This window comes from Tympanuchus pallidicinctus, unplaced genomic scaffold, assembly GCF_026119805.1.
Source record: "Tympanuchus pallidicinctus isolate F22 unplaced genomic scaffold, pur_lepc_1.0 scaffold16, whole genome shotgun sequence".
Lineage (NCBI taxonomy): Eukaryota > Metazoa > Chordata > Aves > Galliformes > Phasianidae > Tympanuchus > Tympanuchus pallidicinctus.
The window spans coordinates 9,431,478-9,455,017 of NW_026294679.1; the positions used below are offsets into that span (position 1 = coordinate 9,431,478).

Below are 23,540 nucleotides of genomic sequence, written 5' to 3' on the forward strand. Positions count from 1 at the left end.
TGCTGGCTACTTACCAGAAAGCCCTTCCTCCGTTACACAAGGACTTACCTTAGAACATCCAGGTGATGCTGTTTTTCATGCAGCTCTCTGAAAGTTTAGCAGCCACTTGGGTTTAAACAAAAAGTAGCCACCGTTCTCAAACTTATCCTGAAATGATTCTGGAAGTCTTGATAAACCCACAGGCAGCAGTTCCAAACCTTGGTCTCCGGCATGTAAGCGTTCAGCCATTGCCTCAATTTCTTACCCAGTCTTACCCTGCAAGCATCAACCCAGTACCTTTTCTTTCTTTCCTGTAGCTTGCTAGTTAGCCACGTTCCCACTGCTCAGCAACAACCTTGGCTGTTAGACTCAACACAGATAAACATTTCTAACATAGCTGAAACTACTGAGGTTATTCAGTTGCATTTAGTCTGACACTGAGCAGTGCAGAGATCCTGCTCTACTAATCCACTTCCCATTTAATGAGATTTTAATTTGATAAACCTGATGATCAGATTGATTTAGGCTGGCGCTTTTAAAACAGGCAGTGAATGTAATTGCTGTGCTTATCAACTGCCTGTCACCCCAAATTCAAACTAACGACTGCCAAGCTGCTGTGTTGGCACCACCAAGCCTAATGGCAGAGAGCAGCCTGCTACCCCAGGCACATTCTGTCTCTGATGGTCACAGGCTACAGGCACTTAAGGTGCAGATAAATGCAATGAATAAAGCTGCATGAAACCACTAACTGCAGCCATGAAGTGTATTTCTGGATTTTGAGCAGACTTATTTCATCTGTGAGTAATTTTAGGAACGCTTTGCTCTATAACCAATTTAAATGCAAAGTAGGACTTCAAATTCTTCGAGGTTACCACATACAAGTCTATTTACTGGTTAAGGATTTTAAGGGAGACCGGATACAAGTTACTCGGGATGCAAGGATTTGTTTCACGTTTTGCACCCTATCCTTTTTTCAGGGAGAGGTATGTGCTGTACAGCTACTGACTAGAGAGCAAGGCTGCCCATAGTTCCCACGTCAGGTACAATGTCCTCAATCGTCTGGCTTCTAAGATTTACTGCCAGTGGTAATTTCCTTCTGGATTATCACTCCCCAGGGAAGTTACTCCATACCAACTTCACTTTTCTGCTCTGACCTTGCTTTGTACTGTTAAGTGCACGCATTCCCTGGCTCAGGAAATTGCATTCAATTCACACCTCCTTCTCCTGCACTTCGCATAAAGCAGTGTCAACTGGTTCTCAGTGGGCAGCAGGGGTGCTAAGCAGCTGGTGGAAACCTACCAGATCACTTGAGTCTTGTTTCATTGAAGTGCTCTACAGAGCAAATGCAGTACGTTAAGTTCACTGCTTCTCATTGTAAAATAACCTTAAGCATATCATACAACTTCACACAGTACAAGAAAGTGTCTTATATATTATGTGAATATATACACACAATTGCAACTTTTTTCTTTTTTTTTTTTTCCAATACCTTTGCTATTTTAAATCAGAAGTATCTGGTCTTAGTTTTTGTTCAGAATAGCACAGCAGATCATCTGACAGTTCTTTGTCAGAATTCTAGGCAGAGGGAAAAAACTCATGGTTTGATTCATGACTGACAGCCTGGTACAAGCAATTCTGGTCATTCGGGATGATGGAATGTGGAATTGCTGTATTGGCCAGAGTGCCAAAGGGAAAGTATGAATTACTTCAAACAACAGCTTTGTCTCATACTTCTCAAGAGCTCCCTAGGACTGACATGGACTGTTCCAGGGGAGTCCTCAGACAGTCAACACACACCTGTACACGAGTTACAGCGATAAAACCAATCATTTTAATTGAAGCCATTAAAAAGAATTGTGAGGCAATATAAATGGTAAAAGTATACTTAGGAAGGAAGGGAGAGCTAGCACTTTCTGAAAAGCTTTAAAACAGCAACAGACGCTTTACAAAAGATTTGACGGAAGAGAATAAACTTCTGTAAACTACAGGTATTGTATAAAGGTAACATTAACAATCATCTTATAAAATACAGCAACAGAGACCATACGGATACCCAAGCTTCTTTGAAACTAAGTCTTCTGGGGTCTTGGTTAAAATGTATGTTCAAAAACTATTTTAAACAAGGACTAAAAGCTTCATATTTTTAATTTACAGTTCCCTGGCATAAACATCACACTATACACATCTTCCAAACAAGCAGTAAATACAGTTTTGTTTAACCATGCGTGGTGTCATCTTCTACGAAGTCTTTGGCCATTTCTGCTGTGATCACATCAATATGACTAACCTGGTGGAACAAAACACAGCAGTTATTACAGGTTCCTTTCTACAGAATAAAATAGAGCTTGGTAAAGTTTTTAACAAAGACTAACTAAAAGTTTACCTTATTTCTGAATTTTACACCGTAGAACTTGTCAGCTGATTCCAGCAATTCAGGCCTAAAAGTTGTTGTGATGAACTGAGCATGTTCAGCTAATTCCATAATCATATCTAAAAAGAACATAAGAAATCTTCACTGATGTCACCTTTCTAATTAAGCAAGACATGTCTGAACAGAAGACAGTTTACTATTCCTTACTTAAAATGAGAGTTTGGTTAATTAAAAATAAAATAGAAATCAAGAACGAACCCACACCACATTTATATACTATAATAAATTCCAGGCTTCACCTAAACTTTTTATACCACAAAAAGTTTGTAACTCCTCAGCTGCCCTATGTGCCAGTACTGAGCTTCTACCCAAAGCCCATCTTCAAGAGCAAAGGGAAGCACAAAGGTAAATTCCAACATGTGATGAGATACATCAAGGAGTGCCTCGCACCTGAGAGGTCAGGTACTGTAAGTCAGACAGTCACTTCAAGCACACTGAAGATGAGTAAGGTACCTGAAACAGCTTTCCTGTGCTGAGCATCCAAGGCTTGGTCAATTTCATCAAACAAGTAAAATGGAGCTGGATCACATTTCTGGATAGCAAATATCAGGGCAAGAGCTACCAGGGATTTTTGTCCACCTGAAAGTTGCTGCATTTCTCTCATTTCACCCTGCTTCCCCGTGAATGATACCTAAGGAAACAGGGCAACAGGAAGATGACTTCAAAATACTACTCCACAACATCACTTGCTATTACAGCAAATAAATAGTTTGGTTCACATTGACTTTATTAAAATACATAGTTTAACCTTAATTTAAGAGACTGCTGAGAGTGCTAGAACACATTATTCCTCCTTACCCTTATGCCAACTCCAGTGAACTGGTCTACAGATGGCACACTGCTCTGTGATCCAGATCCTCTTTCACTCTCAGCGCTGCCCTCCCCCTCATCTTGGGACTGACTGCCTTCCACATCTCCTTTCTTCATCACTAACGTGGCCTTGCCACCAGGGACCAACTTCTGGAATACTTCACTGAAATTTTTTGACACCTTACAGAAAACAATCATTATTACATAATGAAATCAAGTGCAAACAAGAGTTTTACACACCTCAAGTATTTGTTTTTAAGTGGGGATATCCACATTTAAATATAAGCACCAGTGTAAGAGAGAAACGTGAATACAAAGCTTGGTCTAAAAACATGACTTAAACCAACTGCTTTTGTAGTTTTCACTTTTTTTCTTCAAAGTGGCAGAACTAAAATAGAAAACAGCAAAAGCAAGTTTGATTTTTATGTCGGTGAGCTTCGGACGAGATGTCAGTTAAGAGGATGAGCTTCAGAAGAAGACTTGACACACACTGCAGTTCAGACCCTTTGCTAACATTAGAAGACTTCGCTAAAATCTGGAAAATGGATTTAGAATAGATCATCACCAGACCTTCCCCAGAAGGGGTTTTACACAGTACAAAGAGTTATCAGAAAGGAAGCATTTAAATGGTGTAAAGAACAGCTAGAAAGGTAACACAGTCGAGATCAGCACCCATTCAAGATGTCAACTTGTTCTTTTGATAGTATTAATCACATGAAACTCAAGTGCCATGCTGCTGTGCCTATTAATACATGACAGCTCTACTTAGTTGTGTTTCTTCCCAAGCAGCAGCTACGTAAGGCTATTCATTTCCATTCCAGTCCTTCCCACTGTCGCCATTTTGTTACCTGCTTGAAAGTCAGCTGAATAGCCTCGTATTTTCTAAGCTCTAGCACGTTCATCAGCTCCATGATTGATTTGTAGCCCCTGTCCAGCTCCTCTTGTCTCTTTATTAGTTTCTCCTTCTGCTCTGAGAAATTCACAAACTGATCCAGAGCTTTTTTATTAACGTGACTGTATTTCTTCAGCTCTGTATTGCATTGCTCCAATTTGCGGAATAACTGTGGGGAAAACAGACGTACATGGAACCAGTATTTCACATTTGTTTGCTTATAAATAACATGAAAACAAGCACATTTATTACCTGCTTTAAACTTAAAGTCTGATATTTTTCAAAAGCCTCCTGTGGAAGAGAACCCAATTCTCGGATTTTCTTCATGCATTCCTCCTTCTTCTTGAGGAGCATGCCTTGCCTATTAGTCATTTTCTCAAGTTCTTTTGTGTCATGGTTAATGGCATCCATATGCTCCTTTTCCATGTTCTTCCAGCGTTCCATGCTCTTCTGTAGCTCCTTAATTCCCGCTTCTGTTTTGTCAATAGAGTTATCCAGATCTGAAGTATTGGGGAAAAAGCACAAAATGGTTACACCCACATGCCTGCACTAAGACAAAAAGCTGAAATTTCCTCTCTTCCTTCAGAGAAGTCACATGGTTGAAGTCTAGAAAGAGAAGCCAAAGTTGTGGTGATCCACACAGATGCTATTTCCTATTTGACATAACTGAAGTTTCAAACAGTTCAGGAGAAATTCAAGAACAGCTATACAAAATCATGCTGTGTATGAACGCTGCTTCAGATATTATGCCTGATGCCAAAACTCTGTTGGATGTTTCAATGTATATTTGCAGACACTTTCACTTCAATTTGCACAAAATCTTGCTTCTGTCTTTTGGATTTTCCAAAACACCTGTTATGCACTATGTAACTACTACAGCATGTTCAAAACTTGCTGCTACTTCTCACTTCGTGCTGTGTGTGAACATTCAAAACACTGAAGATTTTTCTTTGCAAAAAACTGTTACCAACCATCTGAGCGTGCCAGCGTATCCTTCACTCGTTTGTTGATAGCCTCAAGTTCTGACGTCGTGGCAGTGAGAACTGTGCCACCTTCTGTTTCTCGGAGCTCATTCAGTTCCTATAGGACAAAGCAAATGCCACCAAGCTTCAGCAAGGAAGGGAACGAAAGCGTAAGCCAGACAGCTTCCACTGTTCTACATACAGTTATTTTCAAAATCATAAAGGTATTTTCATCTTTTACCAGATCATCATTATGGAGCCTTTCTTACACAAAAACAGTGCATACAGAGCAAGAGTTTTGTTGTTGAAGTTCAAGCATAACATATAATTCAGTTGGGACACAGGGAAGCAAGAAACACCACAGATTACAGAAAATGATGAATACATATTTATCCCATCAACAACATGTCACAGCTTTGGAAATAAAATGCATAAACTCATTTTAGAGAAAATCCTTACTTGTTCCACTTGGTCTAAGCGTTTTCTCAGATTCTCATTCAGATATGTTTCAACTCTTGTTATGATGCCTTCCAGTTTAATCCTCTCATTCAAAAGCTGTCTATTTTCCTGAAAAATAATAATAATTAAGACAGGATATTTATTGCATTAACTAAAATACAACTACACACTCACAATAAAGCCCATTCTTGACAGAACTCTGCACAAAAATATTAGGCATTTTTGGAGTGTCACTGTTTTTATAGCAGGTAGAAATAGCTGCAGAGATATTCACTGCTAGCAGGCTATCTAGTGTCAAGACAATCATAGAGATCTGTAACTTTCCTGAACTGTACTAGCACATGGATCCACACTTCTTAAGAGCTTAAAAGAGTACAGTGACAGTGTTTTTCCAACAACATGTGGCAAACATAGCAAGAAACTTAGAACTGCCTTATTTACCATAAGCCTAAAGGTATCGTTTCAGTTTCCCACGTCATGCATCGTACCCTTCAGACAGTGCCTATTTTGAAGTTAATTACTGCAAAGCTCAAAAGTAGAAGCAAGCAAATGGTGACAATTCCAGCACTACAGGAGTGTAATCCCAGCAAAACAGCTAGCAAAATTCACCCAGCATTTAAGAAAAACATGCAGATAAGTTTTGCAAATGCAAAAACTCCAAACATCCCAGGCCACTACTGGTAAAACACTGCTCAGTTACAACACATTCATCACTGCTGACTCTTCACATACAGGACCAAAGTAAGTTTACTGGGAAGAAAAGGTACCACATTCAGTTGCAGGACACTTTTCTTTTTATCTTACTTGTTGCAGTTGCCTAATTTCATCATTAAGAGCATCCACGCGTTTCTGATCTTCAAGACTGAGTTGAGACAACAGATCTGTCCCCAGCTCTGCTTTCAGTGACTCTCTAGTCGATTCCATAGCATGTAAACTTGCCTCCAAGCTCTGTAAGCTGCGTTGCTGTGAAATAAAGATTAGACAGAGTCATTCCTTGGAGCAGATTGCAGATTTATGAACATTACTTCTATATTTATGCAAATATGGGCTGTGTCAGATCTCTAATCATCTTTTCATATTTCAGTCAACCAGAAAGGAAAGCAAATTCGTCAATAATGCCAATAAAACAGTAATATAAAACCAGTAATTGATTTCAATATCACTTCACAGTACCTTAGGCATAAATGTCTTTTCAGATTGCTGCCTTTTCTCCTTCAGCATTTTCATTTCTGACAGAATACTGTCCCGAGAGGCTTTGAACTTTCTCTGCTGTGTCTCAATTTGCTGCATTTGGTTCATCAGCTGGTCAATCTCATTATTAATCCATTCTGTGGGCTAAGGAAAATTCTTTAAAAAGACATTTTATACCTAATAGTATATTTAGCTTTTAGTTTTTGCCATATTCTGTTGCCCTGATAAGTTGAATAAAAACAATCATTTGTACAGGAGAAATCAAGAATCATCAGCAAGAGTGACTTCCTGACCCTTAGCAGTGCCAAGAGCAAACCAGAAGAGATTCATTTGCTGTTACTTTCACAACGTGGGACTCCGAATAGATTCATTTGAACTTGTATGGAGAACTCTGCCTTACAAAATACAGAAGAACAGATGCCCTAATTTAAAAAGAAACATTAGACCAATACAAATCAACTCTCAGTCAAGTCTGAGACAAAAGGCATAATCTTCCAGAACAACTGTGATACAACACATTGAGTCACAGTGCAGATCTCATACAGAATTTTAATTTCTGTTGAACTGCTAACATGATGTTTCTCCTACTGCAAATGCACAGTTTAACAAGACATCAACATAAAAGCACTAAAAGCCAAACAATTCCCAAAAGCAGAGGCCACAGCAGAACATGGCACCCCATCGTGAAAACACTTCTGGAAAACTGAATCAGATACAGAACAGAAAGTTAGCAGTAACAGACAAAGAGATTTTGCTAAGTGTCTTGGGATTGCTTGCGTTACGTTCCAAAACTCACTGTCACATAGGGTAACAACGCTTGTTACAATTGCTGATCTACCACAGAAACCCTCGCGTGGCATTGCCCTCAGCCATCAGTTGAAGGAGCTCCCTACAGACATACTCTACAGTTCCCTCCTCAAAAGCAAAACCAGGCCTGAAGGTTATGATTTAACATATTTTGTCCTTACAGTAACTAACAGAACCAGGCAGCACAAAGAACAGTCGAAACAAATGCCACAGCTAACTTGTAACATCTACAAGCATTAAGAATCCTATTTTTCACCCAGTACTGTAACTGCAAAATGAAATCTTTATCATCACACAACCTTTCCCAAAAGAAACAAAAGGATATTTTCAATGTTTCTGCGCAAGTTTTCATTGAGTTTTGCTTCAAGTTCACCAAGTTCTTCTTCTGCCTTTCTAACATCTTTTTGCAATTCAAGACGAGACTTTCTTGTGTCGTAATAACCACCAGTCAAAGCACCACGATGGCTGACTTGATCACCTAAGAGCACAGCACAACAAGACTATAAGTAGTATCATTTATTCTCTGTGGTATCTGGAGCAGTTTCTGTAGTACAGTTTGGTAGTATGACTAGAACATTGCAGCTAAGCTAACCAAGTGCTGCATCAGTATAAGTTGCTATTTACAATGAAGACTTTACGTAAAGTTCTGTAATTGGTGACGTAGCTGTTTTGGTGTTCCATTTAAAGTATATTTCATTCTTCAACACCAATAGATTGCTACTACTATCTCCTTTAAGAAAAAAAAACAAGAAGCCCTGCTCTACAAGGCACAGATTCTGCTTTATTTCTCCCTCGTCCCTTAGGAGAGTTTTCAGATTGCCTTCCAGAGAAAGAGATAAATAGTAAACCTGCACAGAATCTGCACTGCAGGAACAGGCCACTGTCAAAAGATGCTTTAGGGAATACTGTGTAAATGCACCTGGTATGCAGAAAACCCACCTTGCACTTACCAGTAATTAAAGCCACACATCTGAACCCTCAGTGCTGCTTTAAGTTGGTGGAATAAATCATGAATACTTCAGGAGAACAAAGGCCTTCTGAATTTGAAAGAAGGTGAACACAAACTACCTACCTTGCAGTTGTCAGGATGGAGATACAGCTACTAACTTTTACATTGTAATATGATTAAATAATTGTGAGGAAATCCTGCATTTTTAGTACTGCACCTAACCAAGAGTAGCTGTGTATTCAAAATAATGTAGCTGAGACATAGTCTTATTTTGATAACACTGACAGACTATGCATAATGAGTCTCACTCTTCAAAGGATCCCACTTTTCCAGTAAATAATTCATCTAATTGCAACATTTACCTTCCAGGGTAATACAATCCATAGTGAAAGCTCTGGCCAGCTGGGTAGATACTTCCATGCTACGACAAATCAGAGTCTTTCCAAACACGTGTTTGAAAGCTTTGTCAAATCTGGGATTGTATCTCAGTTTACTGATCATAGGAATAGCATCCTGAAGGGACAGTGGTTATAATGAAACAGTGCAGTGACACAAACAGATCAAGCATATTGCAACTAATTCAAGCAAGCCCTAGAAAATAAAGAAACCACGTCAAAAGTAAAAACATCATACACTGCCTTATAGCACTACATTCTTGAAAGTTAAGCATATCTCAGATTCACTGAAGATGAATGCATGCATTCACAATCAGACTTCTGGAATGAAGACTTCTGGAGCTCCATATATCACTATTTAGACAATGTCAAACTCCAAACTCAAAGCACAACACTGCAAATGATGACTTTGGAAACACACAAGGCTGATACTCTGATTAAACAGGCAATACAGACGTTGCATGGAAATCAAGAGCAAGATTTTGCTATCTTAGTTTTTAGCAGCTAGGCTTGAGCATTAATAGGGCAGCTAGGAGTCTGCTGGGTATCTGAGTATTACATTACAGAAACTATTTCAACAATTACCATTAATTGGCTGCAAAAAAAAAAAAAAAAAAGAAATCCACCAAGGAAGAGTCTTCCATGGCAAACAGAATACAAATGTTCATACAGTTTTGCTGGTAAAGCCCTCCCAAATAGGCACACAATTGACTGATTCTTTTCTATTTATCTTTTTTTCCTACGTATACCTGAGGGGCAAAGGGAGAAGAAAGGAAATTTTAAAGAACTTATTCTACCACAAGGTCATAGGAAGTCATTATATTTGAACAGTTCACTAAGTGTCCAGTGAGAGCAGATTCTTTCTTGAAATACATTTTAAAGATACTTTTAAAACAGCTGTCACTAAAGATTTTTTTAAAATATCAAACACAAGTCAGTCCAAACAGCTCTGAGAAAGTCTCCACAGCTGCAACACAACACCATCCTTCCCTTCAGCTTTTGTCCATGGCAGTCTTTCAGCTAAAGAATTCAAGTTTAGTAATTCATGCAATTATTATCAGATTGTAGAACTTCCTATTGCTATATTATCACCCATGTACTCTGCAGGTGGAGTTTAACTTTGAAGAAGATACAGCATGTAGCAAAGCATTTTCCAACAGAAGGGTTTCCAACCTTGAGAAGCAACAAATTAATGGCAGTATTTAACTGCAGACATCCGACAAAAGAAAGTGGCAGGCAATACAGTTGAAATAACAAAGGCTTATATTTATGGAGAAAACAGGTTCAAAATGAACACTCACATTAGTCTCAGGATAAGCAGTATCTCGAACATCTAGCTTGTTCAGAGGGAGGAATGTAACTTCTCCAGGAAGGTTCATTTTGTTAAATTCCATTAAAATTTTTGTACTGACTTCATCAGAATCCACAATGTGATAAAATAACCTAATTAACAAGCCCCAAAAAACAAGAAAAAAAAAAATCTTCAATGTGTCAAAAGAACAAATATTTGAATGAGAACATTTAGCATTCAGGTAGCATTACCTGTCACTATAAAGCCAAGCTGCATTTGCTCTACAGCTTTTAAGCACTGCTGTCAAAGCAAGCAGATGGTACTCTTATTAGAACTACATAGCTTTTAAAGAGCAGTTGGCTATTTAGAGATAACCCTCACATATAAGATTTTCTAGTGTAAGCGAAAAAAAAACTCCTACTGTTATTGAAACATCAGCATTACTTACCACAGAATGCACCACACCAGGAGATTCCTTGCAAGCATCAGGAGCATCTCTCTTGGGCCTATCTGCCTTCCCACTCCCTCCCCCAGTACCCTCCCTCCTTGAAACAAGATTAAGAGGAGTTAGAATACACTTCTAAAATCTGCAGAATTCTTAGTCCCTTCTTGAAGGGAAAGTGTGACGAGGCCACACAACAGTGCTTGATGAATAAGGACCAGAGCTCAAGACTGAGAGGCAAAGTAACTAATATTTCAGATAGAATGAGCACAGGTCCATTTGTAACACTGCACCAAGGTAACACTGAAGAGTATGCAGTTACCTGTTCCCTGCAGTAACTTCAACACACGTGTAGAAAGCTGGTTCACATTCAAAGTTGTTCATCACAATGCCATGATAGCCATTCAGAACGTGCTGGTTTATTCCTTTTCGACGGAAGTGCTCCAAAACCTTGTTTATGCTGTCGATACCGTTCAAAATGGCCTGTTAAAGCACAGATGATTACTGCACCACAATTACAAGGTCTAGAAAAAAGTATCAGCTTTATCCCCAACTTCTAAAGAGCAGTAACCATCTTTCTTGACAAACTGCTGCTGACTAATGAACATATCTAATAAAAAGCTGAGTGTACCACATTCAGGGTAGACTGCTTTTTTAGAACAAGTATCAAAAGGAATTTGGTAAGCTTTCCGTTTCTACCTCATCTTCTCACCTCTCCTCTAATACCTTAAGCTTACAAAATGAATTTCAAAATACTTCTAGAGCTAAAAATATTTGTAGAACAGCTTACATAGAAGATTGCCTTGTTTTAAGATAGTAAGACTGCAAGCAAAGGAAATAACTTCAAAAGAGTACTACGGCTTTTCCTTTAGGAATGGGGAAAAAAAAAAGCTTACAAAAGAAGTTACAACAAAAAATACAAGGCCTCCTACCTTTCCTGTTGCTGCTCTGAGAAGCTGCTGTTTCTTTTCCAGGTCCTCCCGCTTAGCAGCAAGAGCCTGTTGCTCTGCGTTCTCCTCTCTCCACAGATAACTGCACAACAACCACAGTTCAAGTATTTTAAGGGTGAATGAAGTCTGAAGTTTTTTTTAATCTAACAGCTGCTAATCGAACAGAAGGGCTAAGTACAGAAGTTCATACATGGCTATATTTAAAAACATACCTACATGCCATGTTAACAACTAGACAGTTGGGGTCCTTCACATTAAGTGAGGTTCAGACATATTTCAATTAATTACTAACTTTCTTTCGCTCTGTAGTTCATCCTTTTTATTTTTCACTTCATAGTACTTTCTGTCCAGTTCTTCAACACGAGCCTTCACTTCATTAAGATCTTGGTCCAGTTTCTAACATAAAGAAAAGATGACTATGAAACTGCAGCGTTCTTTAGTTACAATTTTTATGCTCCCTCCCCCCTCCCAATTCAATGCTTAATTACTACTCATTCAGAAACAGTTCCTACAAAGTTTTCCCACCAATTTACAAATTACAAAAGCACTGTGTCAGCAAGTAAGTAGTGCAGGCACAGGGATCAAAACAGGCACAAAGCAGGCACAGACAAGCTGTGCACCTGGGCATTTTTCAGTGAAACAGCTCACCAGCTCATGGTAAGAAACTGCATCAAAACAGTTACTACCATCAACAGCCACGTGTAACAATGCCCTGAAGTAACACTTCTGATCAGAACATACATACTAGTCTTTCATCCCAGGCTGCTAGTAGTGAAAATTCTAGCCTGCTCTCCTGCTTTACCACAGCTTTGTGTTTTATCACAGCTACTGCCAAAAGCACACTGTTAAGCTATTGCACAGATCTCCTCCCCTCACGCACTCCACACCTGCCATTCTCAAAGCAGGCTGGAGCTAGCACCCAGTTCATGTTTGCACTGTTATCTATCTACAGGACTAGTAAGGTGCTCAAAACCAGAAGTTTTTCCAACGCAACATGAAGTTTCACTTGAGACAACCTCCTTCTGAACAACAAAATGCTATGCAATTCTTAGCCTGTGCATAAAGCAGCCTTCTTTCAGTAGAAAAGAACAAAAATTAACATCAGTTCTACATAATGCTTCTTACTGAGCCATGTAATATCATTATAGACAGCCTATGGTAAGCATCAGTTTTTTCATACATGAACTGATGGAGTCATCATTTAGCTAATGCATACATCATTCATACAGCTTATTTCACCAGAACACTGTTTTCTCTGTACAGCTACATTCCTGTATTTCTCCCAGGCTGACCTGAATTTCAGTTCATCAGACAAACACTGCACATGCCCATCAATCAGCACATGCAGTGCAGCAGCACTGGCACTGGATGCTCTTCTACTCTAAGCAAAGGGGTTTTCACTCATGCAGCTCCAGCTGAAGTGATATTTCTGGATCTCTCTGCTTTATTTGAAGTGAGAGCTGCTTCTGAACACACAGATATCAGAATCTAAAAATTATGCAGATAATACTGAGACAACCTTCTTTCAGGGAAAAGGGTCTCAACTCCTAACTACACAACTGCAATTGTGGTGCAAAGGCAAAGTGCTGGCAGCAGAGCTTAGAAGATCTTGTTCTCTCCTTTTCCCCTAAAGTGTTAAAACACCTAACATTCATCTCTATGGAACAGCCACGTCCAAAACAGACAAAAGCAAGGCAGCTGTGTCTCTTTCTGAGAACTCAGGCCAAACATTTTGGGTAAAAAATCAGAAGGTAAATGTACATAGCAAAGTTTGAAGTAGTGCCAAAGGGAGGTTCAGAGTCATCTGTGGGTATTTAAGAAAAAAAAAAAAAAAAAGCAAAACTGTATCTACATTTTTTTCCCCCCCTAAAGATCCCACCCAGAAAGAGAGTAGCACCTTCCTTTGGGGCACTAAGTTTTATTAGTTTGTCCAAAATTAGATTGAGTGTTTATTACTTCTCAGTATTTTGAGAGAAGAATGAAGATGAGAACTCACACTGTACTGTTCCAAATTTTTCTCCTTATTTGCCTCTGTATCCTCTAAATCCTTGTGTATAGCTGCAATCTGCCGCTTCTTGTCATTGATTGCTTGATCTAGAGACTTCAGTTCTTTCTTTATCCACTTATCTCTTTCTTCTTTGGATGTGAACTGGCTTCCTCGACCTTGCTTTGCATAAAGATCTGTTCTTTCCTGCGTAGCCTGTGCAAGTCTATTTTGAGAAGGGGAAGAAGTGTTGCATTACAAAGAACTCTTGAATCTATGAAGAAAAAGTGCTGTTAATTACCATAAGTATTTTCCAAAACAGTGAAATCAGGCTCTAGTTAAAGCAGTCATAAAAAGAAAAGCATCATAGTATGAACAAGACAATCATGCAGAAGACTTCATAAAACAGCAAGTTCATAGAACTCCATAAAGTGGTTAATTAACTTCACTGAATACTGATTTCCCCACCAGTTCAATACCCAACACGAAATGAGGCTTATATTTAAATAGAGAGCATCTATAACCACTCCATCCTCAAATATTTAATAAAACCCTAAATATACTGCACATCTGTTCTGCTAGTATCATGGCTCTTTCTATAATGCTCAACTCCCCTCACTGCAGAACTACAGACCTAGCAATTCCTCTCTCTTCTTTCTCTTTTACACTGTTGAACTTCGGCTCCGTTTCTGCTAATTCTTTCTGTTTCTCCTCAATTTTCTCAAGAAGCTTTTGCCTCTCCTTTAACAGCCTTTTCTGAAAGTGAAAAAAAGCAATAATTAAAATGAGATAGTAAAAGAAACTCTACTAATATCTTTAGATAAATACACAACATTAAAGAATAATCTAATTGCAAAAATGCAAGATAGACTTGCTAATGTGATACTACATTCTTTCAGCACTCAACAGAAGTAAATTCGTTTCCAATCAGAACAGTAAAGATAAATTAAGCATTCTTAGGAAGCTAAACTATGCAAGTATGGAAGGTCCTCAAAGGCTGAACAACAAAGTCCAAGTTAACACTATAAAGAAAAATCAACCTCCTCAACACTTGTAGCAATTGAGTTTGAGACAATTGAAGGTGCCTGGTTCTGTAACACTCAGGATGATAAATAAAGGATCTGAACTTAGAACTTGGCTTACATCCCCTAGAAGCCAAAAACCCCAAGATATCTGTCCTGCATTGCTTACTAAACAATGAAAGGCTATAGATTAAAGACAAACAAAAACCCATCTAGAATGTAGGCAAAAAAAGCCTTCGGTGTACAAGCAGACTTCCACGAATCCATTACATTTTAGATTATGCCACTGTTACGTACCCTTTGCTCACTGTTGCCAGCTAATTCATCCTGCAGATCTTTAGCCTTAAGTTCCAGCTTAGTCCTCTGCTTAATCTGCTCCTGTCTTTCAGCACTAAGTTGTTCTTTCTCTTCCTTCATTGCAGAAATCTTTGTCTTCAGTTCTCGAACTTGCCGTTCTATTTCCTATGCAAATTTAAGCATACAGCATTTTAAACACCGTGTGCACGTGACACTATCCTACTCTCAGCAAGCATTATCTAGATCAATGCAGTATGCTAAGTATAATCAATTTCTCCCATTTTCAAACAAGATGAAGGCATAGGTTAAATGTAACATGTTTTTACAGTTATTGGTGAAAGCTCCAAATGCAAGAGCTCTTCTCATTTCAAGTCAATGAACTTTGGATTCTGTGTCAAAATTTAGATTTACATCAAACATTTATGCTATGAAAAAAATAAAGCAATATAAAGTAAAGGAAAAACTTTAAAAAGCCCATCTATTAAGTATTTTTACCTCCATTTTATCTCTAGCATCCTGCTGTGCATCTCTCAGCTGCCTGGACTTCTCTCCACTTGTCTCCCGCTTGGCAGAAAGCTGCAGGATCATACAGCAAGTAGCTTAACAAGCAAGATTCTGCTTTAGTAAAATTCTAGTTTCAGAAATGCAAGAATAGCACGTTAAACTGATGAAAGACAACTGCAGGATTTTAACACTGAATGCAAGCAAACATCAGTAAAAAGCAAAAGAATGTCTTGTGTTATATTTAGTAGTAGACAAAGCATTTTACCTCATCAAGCTTAGCTCGCGTTTCATTAAGCTCCTGATTATAAATTGTGTATTCTAATGCTCTCCTCATTTTATCCCATTTCTGGTATTGAGCCAGCTCTTCTTTCTCCTCTTCAAGCGTGTGAAGCCGCTCTTCAATGTATTTCAACAACTCATTGATCTTCTCTCTCTTACCCTCTTTAAAAAACAAGACAAGCCAAGAAGTTCAGTTAAACATTGTAACACATTCCCACACTTTTAAAGCTACTCTGTCTCCTACAGCCATTATTTGTCAAGTTACAGATAAGAAAAGGTGAAGCACTGCTCAGCAGGTATTCTCACCTGTTTCTTTCATCAGTGAAATACTCTCTTCTTTACGTTCATCGTACACTCTGGTACCAGCCACTTCTCTTAGTAACTTCAGCCTTTGGGAGTCAGGAGCTGTGGCCATCTGGTTGATCTAACAATTCAAGATCTATGATTTTAATATCCTTCTCTGATAAGGCTTAGTACAAACAAGGAAAGATGTGTAGGAATCTACCAGGCTGCTTTCCATTTCAGACCATTACTTTAGGATAGCTAGGATTCTGTTTGTAATTAATTTTGTTGATTCTCAAATGCTACCAGTTTTTGCTGAAACTCCAAGTTCCAGTTTTATACAAACTTCAGAGACTTCTACCACATCAAAAATACGCTTAGAAAAGCTTAAGTGTGCCTTTTAAATCCTGATGCTATCTGAGTCAGTTTAAATGCCTCCATGAAAATCACACCAATATACTAAAAAAGAAAATATTAAAACAGGTCACACCATAGAATACTCATTAGACATTAGACTCTCATTAGACATTAGAATACTCATTAGACTCTTTTTTTTTTCCCCCCCACAAACTAAGAAAAGATTTAAGTTTTGGCATTCTACTGCAGTAACTCAACTCTGTCATTAAGAATACAAATAATTTTTGACAGTTGTTTCTTCCATTATGTGAAGAAGACTCTTACCTTCCCTTGCTTGACAATATAATACGGATTACTGCGAGAAAATCCGGCACTTTCAAGAAGATTCATTACATCGTTTTTCCTGAAATATTATTGTGAATCCATTAAAAACACTTAAAGCAAAAGTGACATTCACCATCAAATGAAAGGGGGGGGGGGAAGGTGGAAGTGGGGGTCTGGAAGAGGGAAGGCAGCACCCAAAAATAATAAAATAATATAGTCTTGGGGAAAGAAAAGGATGAAGAAAGAAGCACCTCACTGCAAAGAGGAGGCAAATAAGGCAGGTTGTTTCCTACCCCTCCTTGGGACATCTAAAGTTTGGCATCTCTTATATTTTAAAACAAGTCCAAAAATACTAAACAAGGAATTAAACATACTTTAATGGATTAAACTGTAAATCCAAAGAACCCTGCTGTCTATTTCACAAGGACTGATGCAAACGCTGTCAAATTATCATTACTTGTATTATACAACTAAGTTAGTATCACTTCTTTCAGGCTAGAGATGCAAGGGTTTGATACGACTACAGAATTTTGGAGAAATACTACCCAGCTTATTCAGCTCAAGGAAAGAAGTACCTACGTCACCATTTTCTTGTCTAAGAAATATTGGTCCTTCTTGGCTCCAATGACTCTGCGAAGTGAGACTTCCTCTTTATCAATCTCAAGAAAAGAAAGTCCAGTAAATTTCAGTGCTTGCAGTAGGTGTAACTAATCCAGAATGTTTACAGTGCTTTTCACCAGAGCTAACTCAAAAGCAGTTCCCACCCCAACTGTTTTTATACTACTGAGATACGTGAGTCTGAAGCGAGGATCCGTAAGGGAAGCAGTTCACTTACCGGTAACCTGTTGTCCGAATTGTCAAAGATAATTTCCACAAAAGCTGAAATAACACGAGGCCCAGTACCTTCCTAAGAAACAAGATGACTTTGGTCAGAAGAACCTTCTGATGAGGGAATCCAGTCCATCCACCTCCCCTTTTCCCATTTCCTTCCATACATTTCAGAGTCGGGAGTATCTACAGAAGACCCACTACACACGTGTTTGTTTCTGAAAATCCTGGACAGACATTCACACACACGCATCAACCGCCTATATAATAATGTATTACTTTGTAATGGCTTCTCTTTTACTGAAGGGAAGCAACAAACGTAACAGAAATGTTTACAAATGCTTCCAAAGCAACTTCAGGCCAGCATTTCACTGTCTTTGTACTAAGACTGAAATGCACGAGCTCGTTCTTTTGCCTTCTTGTCATACACCTTCACTTACATGCAACAAAGCCAATCTCTGTTCAGGGCGAAGATGACTAAACTCATCACTGAGGACAAACTGAATTGCTGTAATAAAATTAAAAAATAAAACAGAAGATTTATTCTTTCCTTTAGCAGACATGCAGCAGTTTCTAACTTAAACACATTGTTACATAGTACAATCACGTATCTCAGTGCTCTCTTCCTCACCCCCCAAAAAACTTAATTTGTTGGATCTTTATCACTCAGCCAGCTGTATGCTAGAATTCCAGTCTCTCACTGTCAATATCCCATTTGTTCTTTGCATAAGCATTAACAGGACTCAACAAGCAAGGAGTCACAAGCCAGGTTAAAAACAACAGTAAAATCCTTGGCACTCAGCAATTCATACAGCTACTGTCTAGTATCTCCACCGTGCCTCTCTGGTTCTCCACCACTGACACTTCCACAAAATCCCCATCGTAATCATGTGTTAAAAGCTATACCATAAATTTAGCCACTAAGAACGTCTAAAGTAACTGTAAATACTACTAACAGTTTCCAGTGTGGGTAATATTTGGAAATCAGTTTCCTCTTGTAGATCCCTTTTTGGAACTACAAATATTAGAAGACTCTTAAGAGAAACCGAGTAGTGAGGAAAAACCTGAAGTAATATGTGCATTAAGATGGATCTTTTATCTTTGTCAAGTCACAACCACTCCTTGTTAGGGAAGAACATTTGGTAAATCTACTCCAACACAAAACAAACAAAAGAAGCCGCCACTGTTACCGTTATCTCAATATTATATAAAGAAATCAATCAATCCTTACCATAAAAGAAGTTGCTTTTTCCTGATCCATTTCTTCCCACTGAAAATTAAAACACAAAGTATATAGCTACAAATTGAAATCAATGAACTTCAACAATCCGCATGCAAATTCAGAAATGTTTCAAAAAGACCAGAAAAATACAATTTCTATTCAAAAAATTAAGGTTTAAGAATATTCTGATGTTTTAGTGAGGCTCAGTGCCTCATCTTTAAGACCAACACTTGCTGTATAACTTCAAAACAGCTTCCCTTCTAGAAACGAACATCCCAGGCTTTTCATGCTCTCTGCATTAATTATTGCTACCATATTGCCTCCAAAGCCCCTCAGCTTCACTCACCCCCTGGCACATTTGGGATTACCATTTTAAAAAGGCAAACAACAGTGAAACCAGGTTTCTTTCTCTCCTTTCAAAAACACTGGGCACACATAAAGGTGTCACAGTTCACTTCTCACTCAATTACTACAGAATCATTCTGCTGTCACAGTAAAAATGAATGCTAGAATACTTTGCTGTAAATATGTTGGAATACACCTTGTGAAATTAACAGACTGTAAAGCAGCTTCCAGTGCAGAAAAGTAATCAGATGTAGAAAGAACATAAACAAACTGTTAAGGAGTAATTTGACCACGATCTGATGCAAGTTTAATTAGTGTTAAAAACCAGATATTGGAACTCACCAATGACATTGTGTTTTGAACTGAATGGATCCACAATGGTTTGGTCCCGGTAGCTTCGAAAGCCCTGAATGATTACCTATGGAGTAAAGCAACAGAATTACCTCTGCTCTTAACCACCTCCTAAACTTGAAGATGTTACAGAATGCTCACATCACTTATGATACACTTGATATCTTTTCCCTAACCCTGTCAACTTTCGAGCTTAAGACCAGCATCCTGTTTTCTGAGACTTGGCCTTCCACCATTTTATGGACAGATTTTTCTCCCTGCTCATAAAAGATGCTGGTAATATCTAGGTCAAAGCACGGTGAACAAGAGAGCTCCTTTTCATAGCAATCTACACTAAGAGAAGCATTTGCATCAAATATTACATACGGGAAAGATACTGTCCCACGTTAACAAGCACTTATAAAATGATTATAAATCTGTCCATTAGGATAACATTATCCACATTCAGCATAACAACTCTACTTGCAATTCTTCAAGTAGAGCAGTTACAAATTGCAAAGACACGATACCAGACTTTACCTATTCTAGGAGCAAGACAGACTTATTTTTTAGGCTGCACAGTAAAACAAAGAAAGTGAAAGGCAGAAACATTGGTTCTGTTGAATTCACTTCCTAAACAAACATATACAACCTACACAATTTGGCTAGAGAGCTATGCAGCAAGTATAGTCTAGAAGTACAACTACCCAATTTTAATCTACAATGCCTGCATCTAAATACTTCAGTTTCACGTAGCAGCAAAACCAGCTTTCAGCACAGCTCAGCATTAATCAACCCTTTTCAATCATCAAAGCTGTGCTGAAAGACTCTCCATCAGCTTTCTTCTGCTCAGTCTGACATCAGAAAGGCACCACCTGAAAAGCTGCAAACCTTTTAGAAAGACCACTTACAAATGAACCAGAACTGACATTCAGTCTTTCTGCCCTTCCTTAGCTTTTTGCCACCAGATCTCGTTAAAACATCATTGATGTTTCACCATCAAAACTAACATAAAGGAAGAATTACTGGCTAGAAAGAGAGCAAAACACGTTATGAGATTTCTCAACAGTATAACCACTTAAGTTTAGAAAGTGAATGAAATTCTGTACCTGCACTGTATTCAGGTCTAAACCTAAGGTAACGTTACTAAAAGTAATCAAGGATTTCAGTATTTAATGGATCAAAGTATAGAAAGCAGGTTTTGGATCGTGAACTGGCTGAGCTGATGACTACTCAAACACTGTGGCTGTTCACAGAGGATCTGACCCCCAACCGTATAAGTACTGGTCAGCCTCATCTCTCACGTGGGAGATCTTCACAGTAACAGTAAGCTCTGCCTCGTTACCAATGGCTTTCAAAAAGAAAAACAGCAGCCACATTCATTCATCCCAGTTTATAAAAGGAAAACTGTAAGAAGCTTGTGAACGATCCTGTTTCCCAGTTCAGCAGATTTCAAGAATAAAAATTAAAAGAATGGGAAAAAAATCTGGGAGGCTAGCTTAGTATAAAAGTGTTCTGGTTGGAATAATTTGTGTCTTTTATTCTCAAGAACACCTGAGTAGCTCTACCAAAAAAAAAAAAAAGAAGAAAAACCAATCATTATTTGCTATAGAGCTACTTTTTTCCACCCACATACCCAGGGCAATGCTTCTGAAGAATAATACTGGCAGACTCCCAAAAGCATTTTCCCCCACTTCATGCAGGTTTTTCTAGAGAGCGTCCGACTTCAAATCAAATATCCCGAGCTGGAAGGAACCCACAAAGGACCATCCTGCCCAACAGCCGGCTGGACTGCAGTGCTCTTCTATAGCTCCTAGAACACCAGTGCTTATGGTGCACCTAACTCTGACTTCATTTGGGCTTACTAAGACTACGAGCATTTTTACTGCCGTTTACTTTTGTGCAGTACAAGTCTGTAGAATATATTTTTTTCTTATTTGAAGTTTTTAAAGCAACATGCATCATATATTAAATGCGCATCTGAACCAGATGTACTAAAACGTTACCAGAAGGCACCTGCAAACACTCCCATGTTGACAACAATTGATGAAAACCTGATCCCCAAGCACAACACGTGCTTCCAAACACAGTCCGAACGTAGGGTGGCCCGTTCCTGCCCCCGCCTACCCTCTGCGCGGGGCAGGCCGCAGCAGGCCGCGCGATGCCGGCGGCCGGAGTTCCTCCGCCGTACCTGCTTGATGTACATGGCTGCCGAGGATGGGGGAGGCGGCCGCCCCGCTGCCTCCTGCTGCTGCTGCCTCCGCCGCGCAGCCGCCCGCACCGCCTCCTCCCGGCACGACGGCTCGGCGCTACCCCGGGCCTCCGCCGCCTCCTCCTCCCGACCTCCGGCCGCCACACAGAGCTCGGCGCGGAGCCCCGCTCACCCCTCACGAAACAAAATGGCGGCGGAGCCACCCCTAGCCCGTCCCGGCGCGAACCATTCGGCGCGGGGCGGAGGGGGAGAGTGGAGAAGAACTCGCACCCCTCTCCGGCCGGAGAAGGCGCCGGGCAACGGATGCTAAAATATTGCCCCTTTTTTAACCGATTTTAATATCTCTTTAGCCTTTCAACGGGTTCTGAGGCGGAGCAGCTGTTCGAAACTGCCCTTCTCACCTCACGAATCCCCCCACCGAGCTCGGAAACGTGGTTTCTCCCGCTGGGAGGCGGGTTGGGCGCCAAAGGCAAGTGCGAGGCGAGCGGGGCCGCGCCGCCGGGCGGGAAGGATGCGGCCGCCCGCCTGAAGGGGGCGCTGCGAAGGCCAGGGCCGCGCCGCAGAGCTGGTGTGGTGCGGCCGCCCGCCTGCAGGGGGCGCTGCGACGGCCGGAGCCGCCTCAGTGGAGACTCGGGGCCCTTTGCCCGCTTTCTGCTTCTTTTCTGCCCCGTTTTGCCCGGCGCGCCCTCAGGCGGCGTGAGCGGCACGGAACGTGAGCGACAGCCCGGCCGTACTCCTCGAGAAGCTGCTGAAATAAAGCGAAGGCTGAGAAGCACTGACTGCCCAGAGCCTACAGTCTCCAAGTAGTGTGCCCGTTTGGGTGCTAGCAATGAAATAACCCCATTACAGAAGGCACTGTTAACGTACCTAAGTAGCAGAACGTAGCACTTTGCTATCTCCAATTCAGGAGGCATCAGCCCCTGGGGAAGGGCAGTGACATCAAGGCGATACGGTTCACAGGAGCACCATGCTGTGGGCAAAACAAGGAGAGGAATTAGAAGGCTGCGGTAAGGCTGTAGCATAGGAAGTGGTTTGGGAGACCCTGCCTTTTAACCCAGTTTCTCTTTATGCTTTACCAGAATGAATACTGAGGCCAAGAAACTTCAAATGGCTCGAATTGCAGAAACTGCCACTGAAGAAAACCAATTTTCTTTTATTTATTCTGTTATTTACAACAGGTACAGCAGGGATGGATACCTGCTGAGCTCCCTCCACCATTCTCTCCTGCCCTGCCGTCACAAGGAAGCTGTTCGCTGTCGCCGAGTTTCGCCAGCCTCGCAGCTCAGCCACCATCACAGCGCAGCGCTGAGCGCCGCCTCCTGGCAGTTTGCTGGCTTGGTGCTCAGACAGATGGACAGCCGTACTGGGACAGACGGCAGCAGGTTATTGATCAGCAGCTGCCCCCAGCACGCTGGCTGTAACAGTGACATCCCTTGGAGATTCATGAGCCTTGAGGTCCCTTCCAACCCTGGCCATTCTGTGATTCCGTGATGGTTTCTCATCAGCGATTCAAAATATGAAATCAACTCTAATATTTTTACACGAGATACAATAGGCTGATCAAGCTGTGCCAGTTCTGGCACTGTTTCACATTGCTGGTGGGTTAAAATCTTTTAAATTGGTTAAAACCCAAGTGATATATATATTTTTAAATTATTTGGTGGTGTTTTCGTTTTTCTCCTTCCTGCCCCTTCCTCCACTGAACAATTAAAAAAGACAGGTTTGCTTCTCTGCTCCTCCCACTTCTACTCTCCTATACAGAGAGAATAGTGCTGCAATCAGCAGAGGCATCTTTGCAACTCAACCAATCATGGGAACAGATGTACCAACTTCCCCAAGGTGCCATGAACATAAGCTCCAAGCAGGACAGTGCCACTTGCACAGAAGCTTTCTGCTCTCCCCTCCTTCCCAGCCTTCCCACACTCATGCACCTCCCCTCAGATGTCAGACATGCCCAGCAAAGCAAGCCCACTCGCAGCAGGGTTTGGTAATCCCA

General features: G+C 40.3%; 1 protein-coding gene across 1 annotated transcript; it reads right to left on the bottom strand.

Annotated features, from left to right (window-relative positions):
• Positions 1-1,787: 1,787 nt before the first annotated feature.
• SMC3 (structural maintenance of chromosomes 3) lies at positions 1,788-21,719 on the bottom strand. Its single transcript, XM_052677231.1, has 29 exons — positions 21,524-21,719; positions 19,345-19,420; positions 18,667-18,705; positions 17,876-17,943; positions 17,443-17,514; positions 17,187-17,266; positions 16,608-16,686; positions 15,951-16,068; positions 15,631-15,806; positions 15,357-15,437; positions 14,862-15,026; positions 14,177-14,298; positions 13,555-13,768; positions 11,851-11,954; positions 11,541-11,640; positions 10,931-11,091; positions 10,177-10,318; positions 8,843-8,993; positions 7,857-8,009; positions 6,707-6,858; positions 6,338-6,496; positions 5,534-5,641; positions 5,084-5,192; positions 4,365-4,612; positions 4,069-4,281; positions 3,209-3,400; positions 2,864-3,041; positions 2,363-2,469; positions 1,788-2,266 (listed from the first exon to the last, which is right to left on the bottom strand). The coding sequence occupies exons 1-29, from the start codon at positions 21,536-21,538 to the stop codon at positions 2,195-2,197; spliced, it is 3,654 nt and encodes a 1,217-aa protein (XP_052533191.1). The 5' UTR covers positions 21,539-21,719; the 3' UTR covers positions 1,788-2,194.
• Between the last annotated feature and the right edge of the window lie 1,821 nt (positions 21,720-23,540).

Coding starts and splice junctions, on each gene's coding strand:
- SMC3 (XM_052677231.1), bottom strand. Junction 16,069..16,607: donor ATATTGTCAAGCAAGGGAAG/GTAAGAGTCTTC, acceptor TTGAATTGTTAG/ATCAACCAGATGGCCACAGC. Junction 15,807..15,950: donor TTCACTGATGAAAGAAACAG/GTGAGAATACCT, acceptor TGTTTTTTAAAG/AGGGTAAGAGAGAGAAGATC.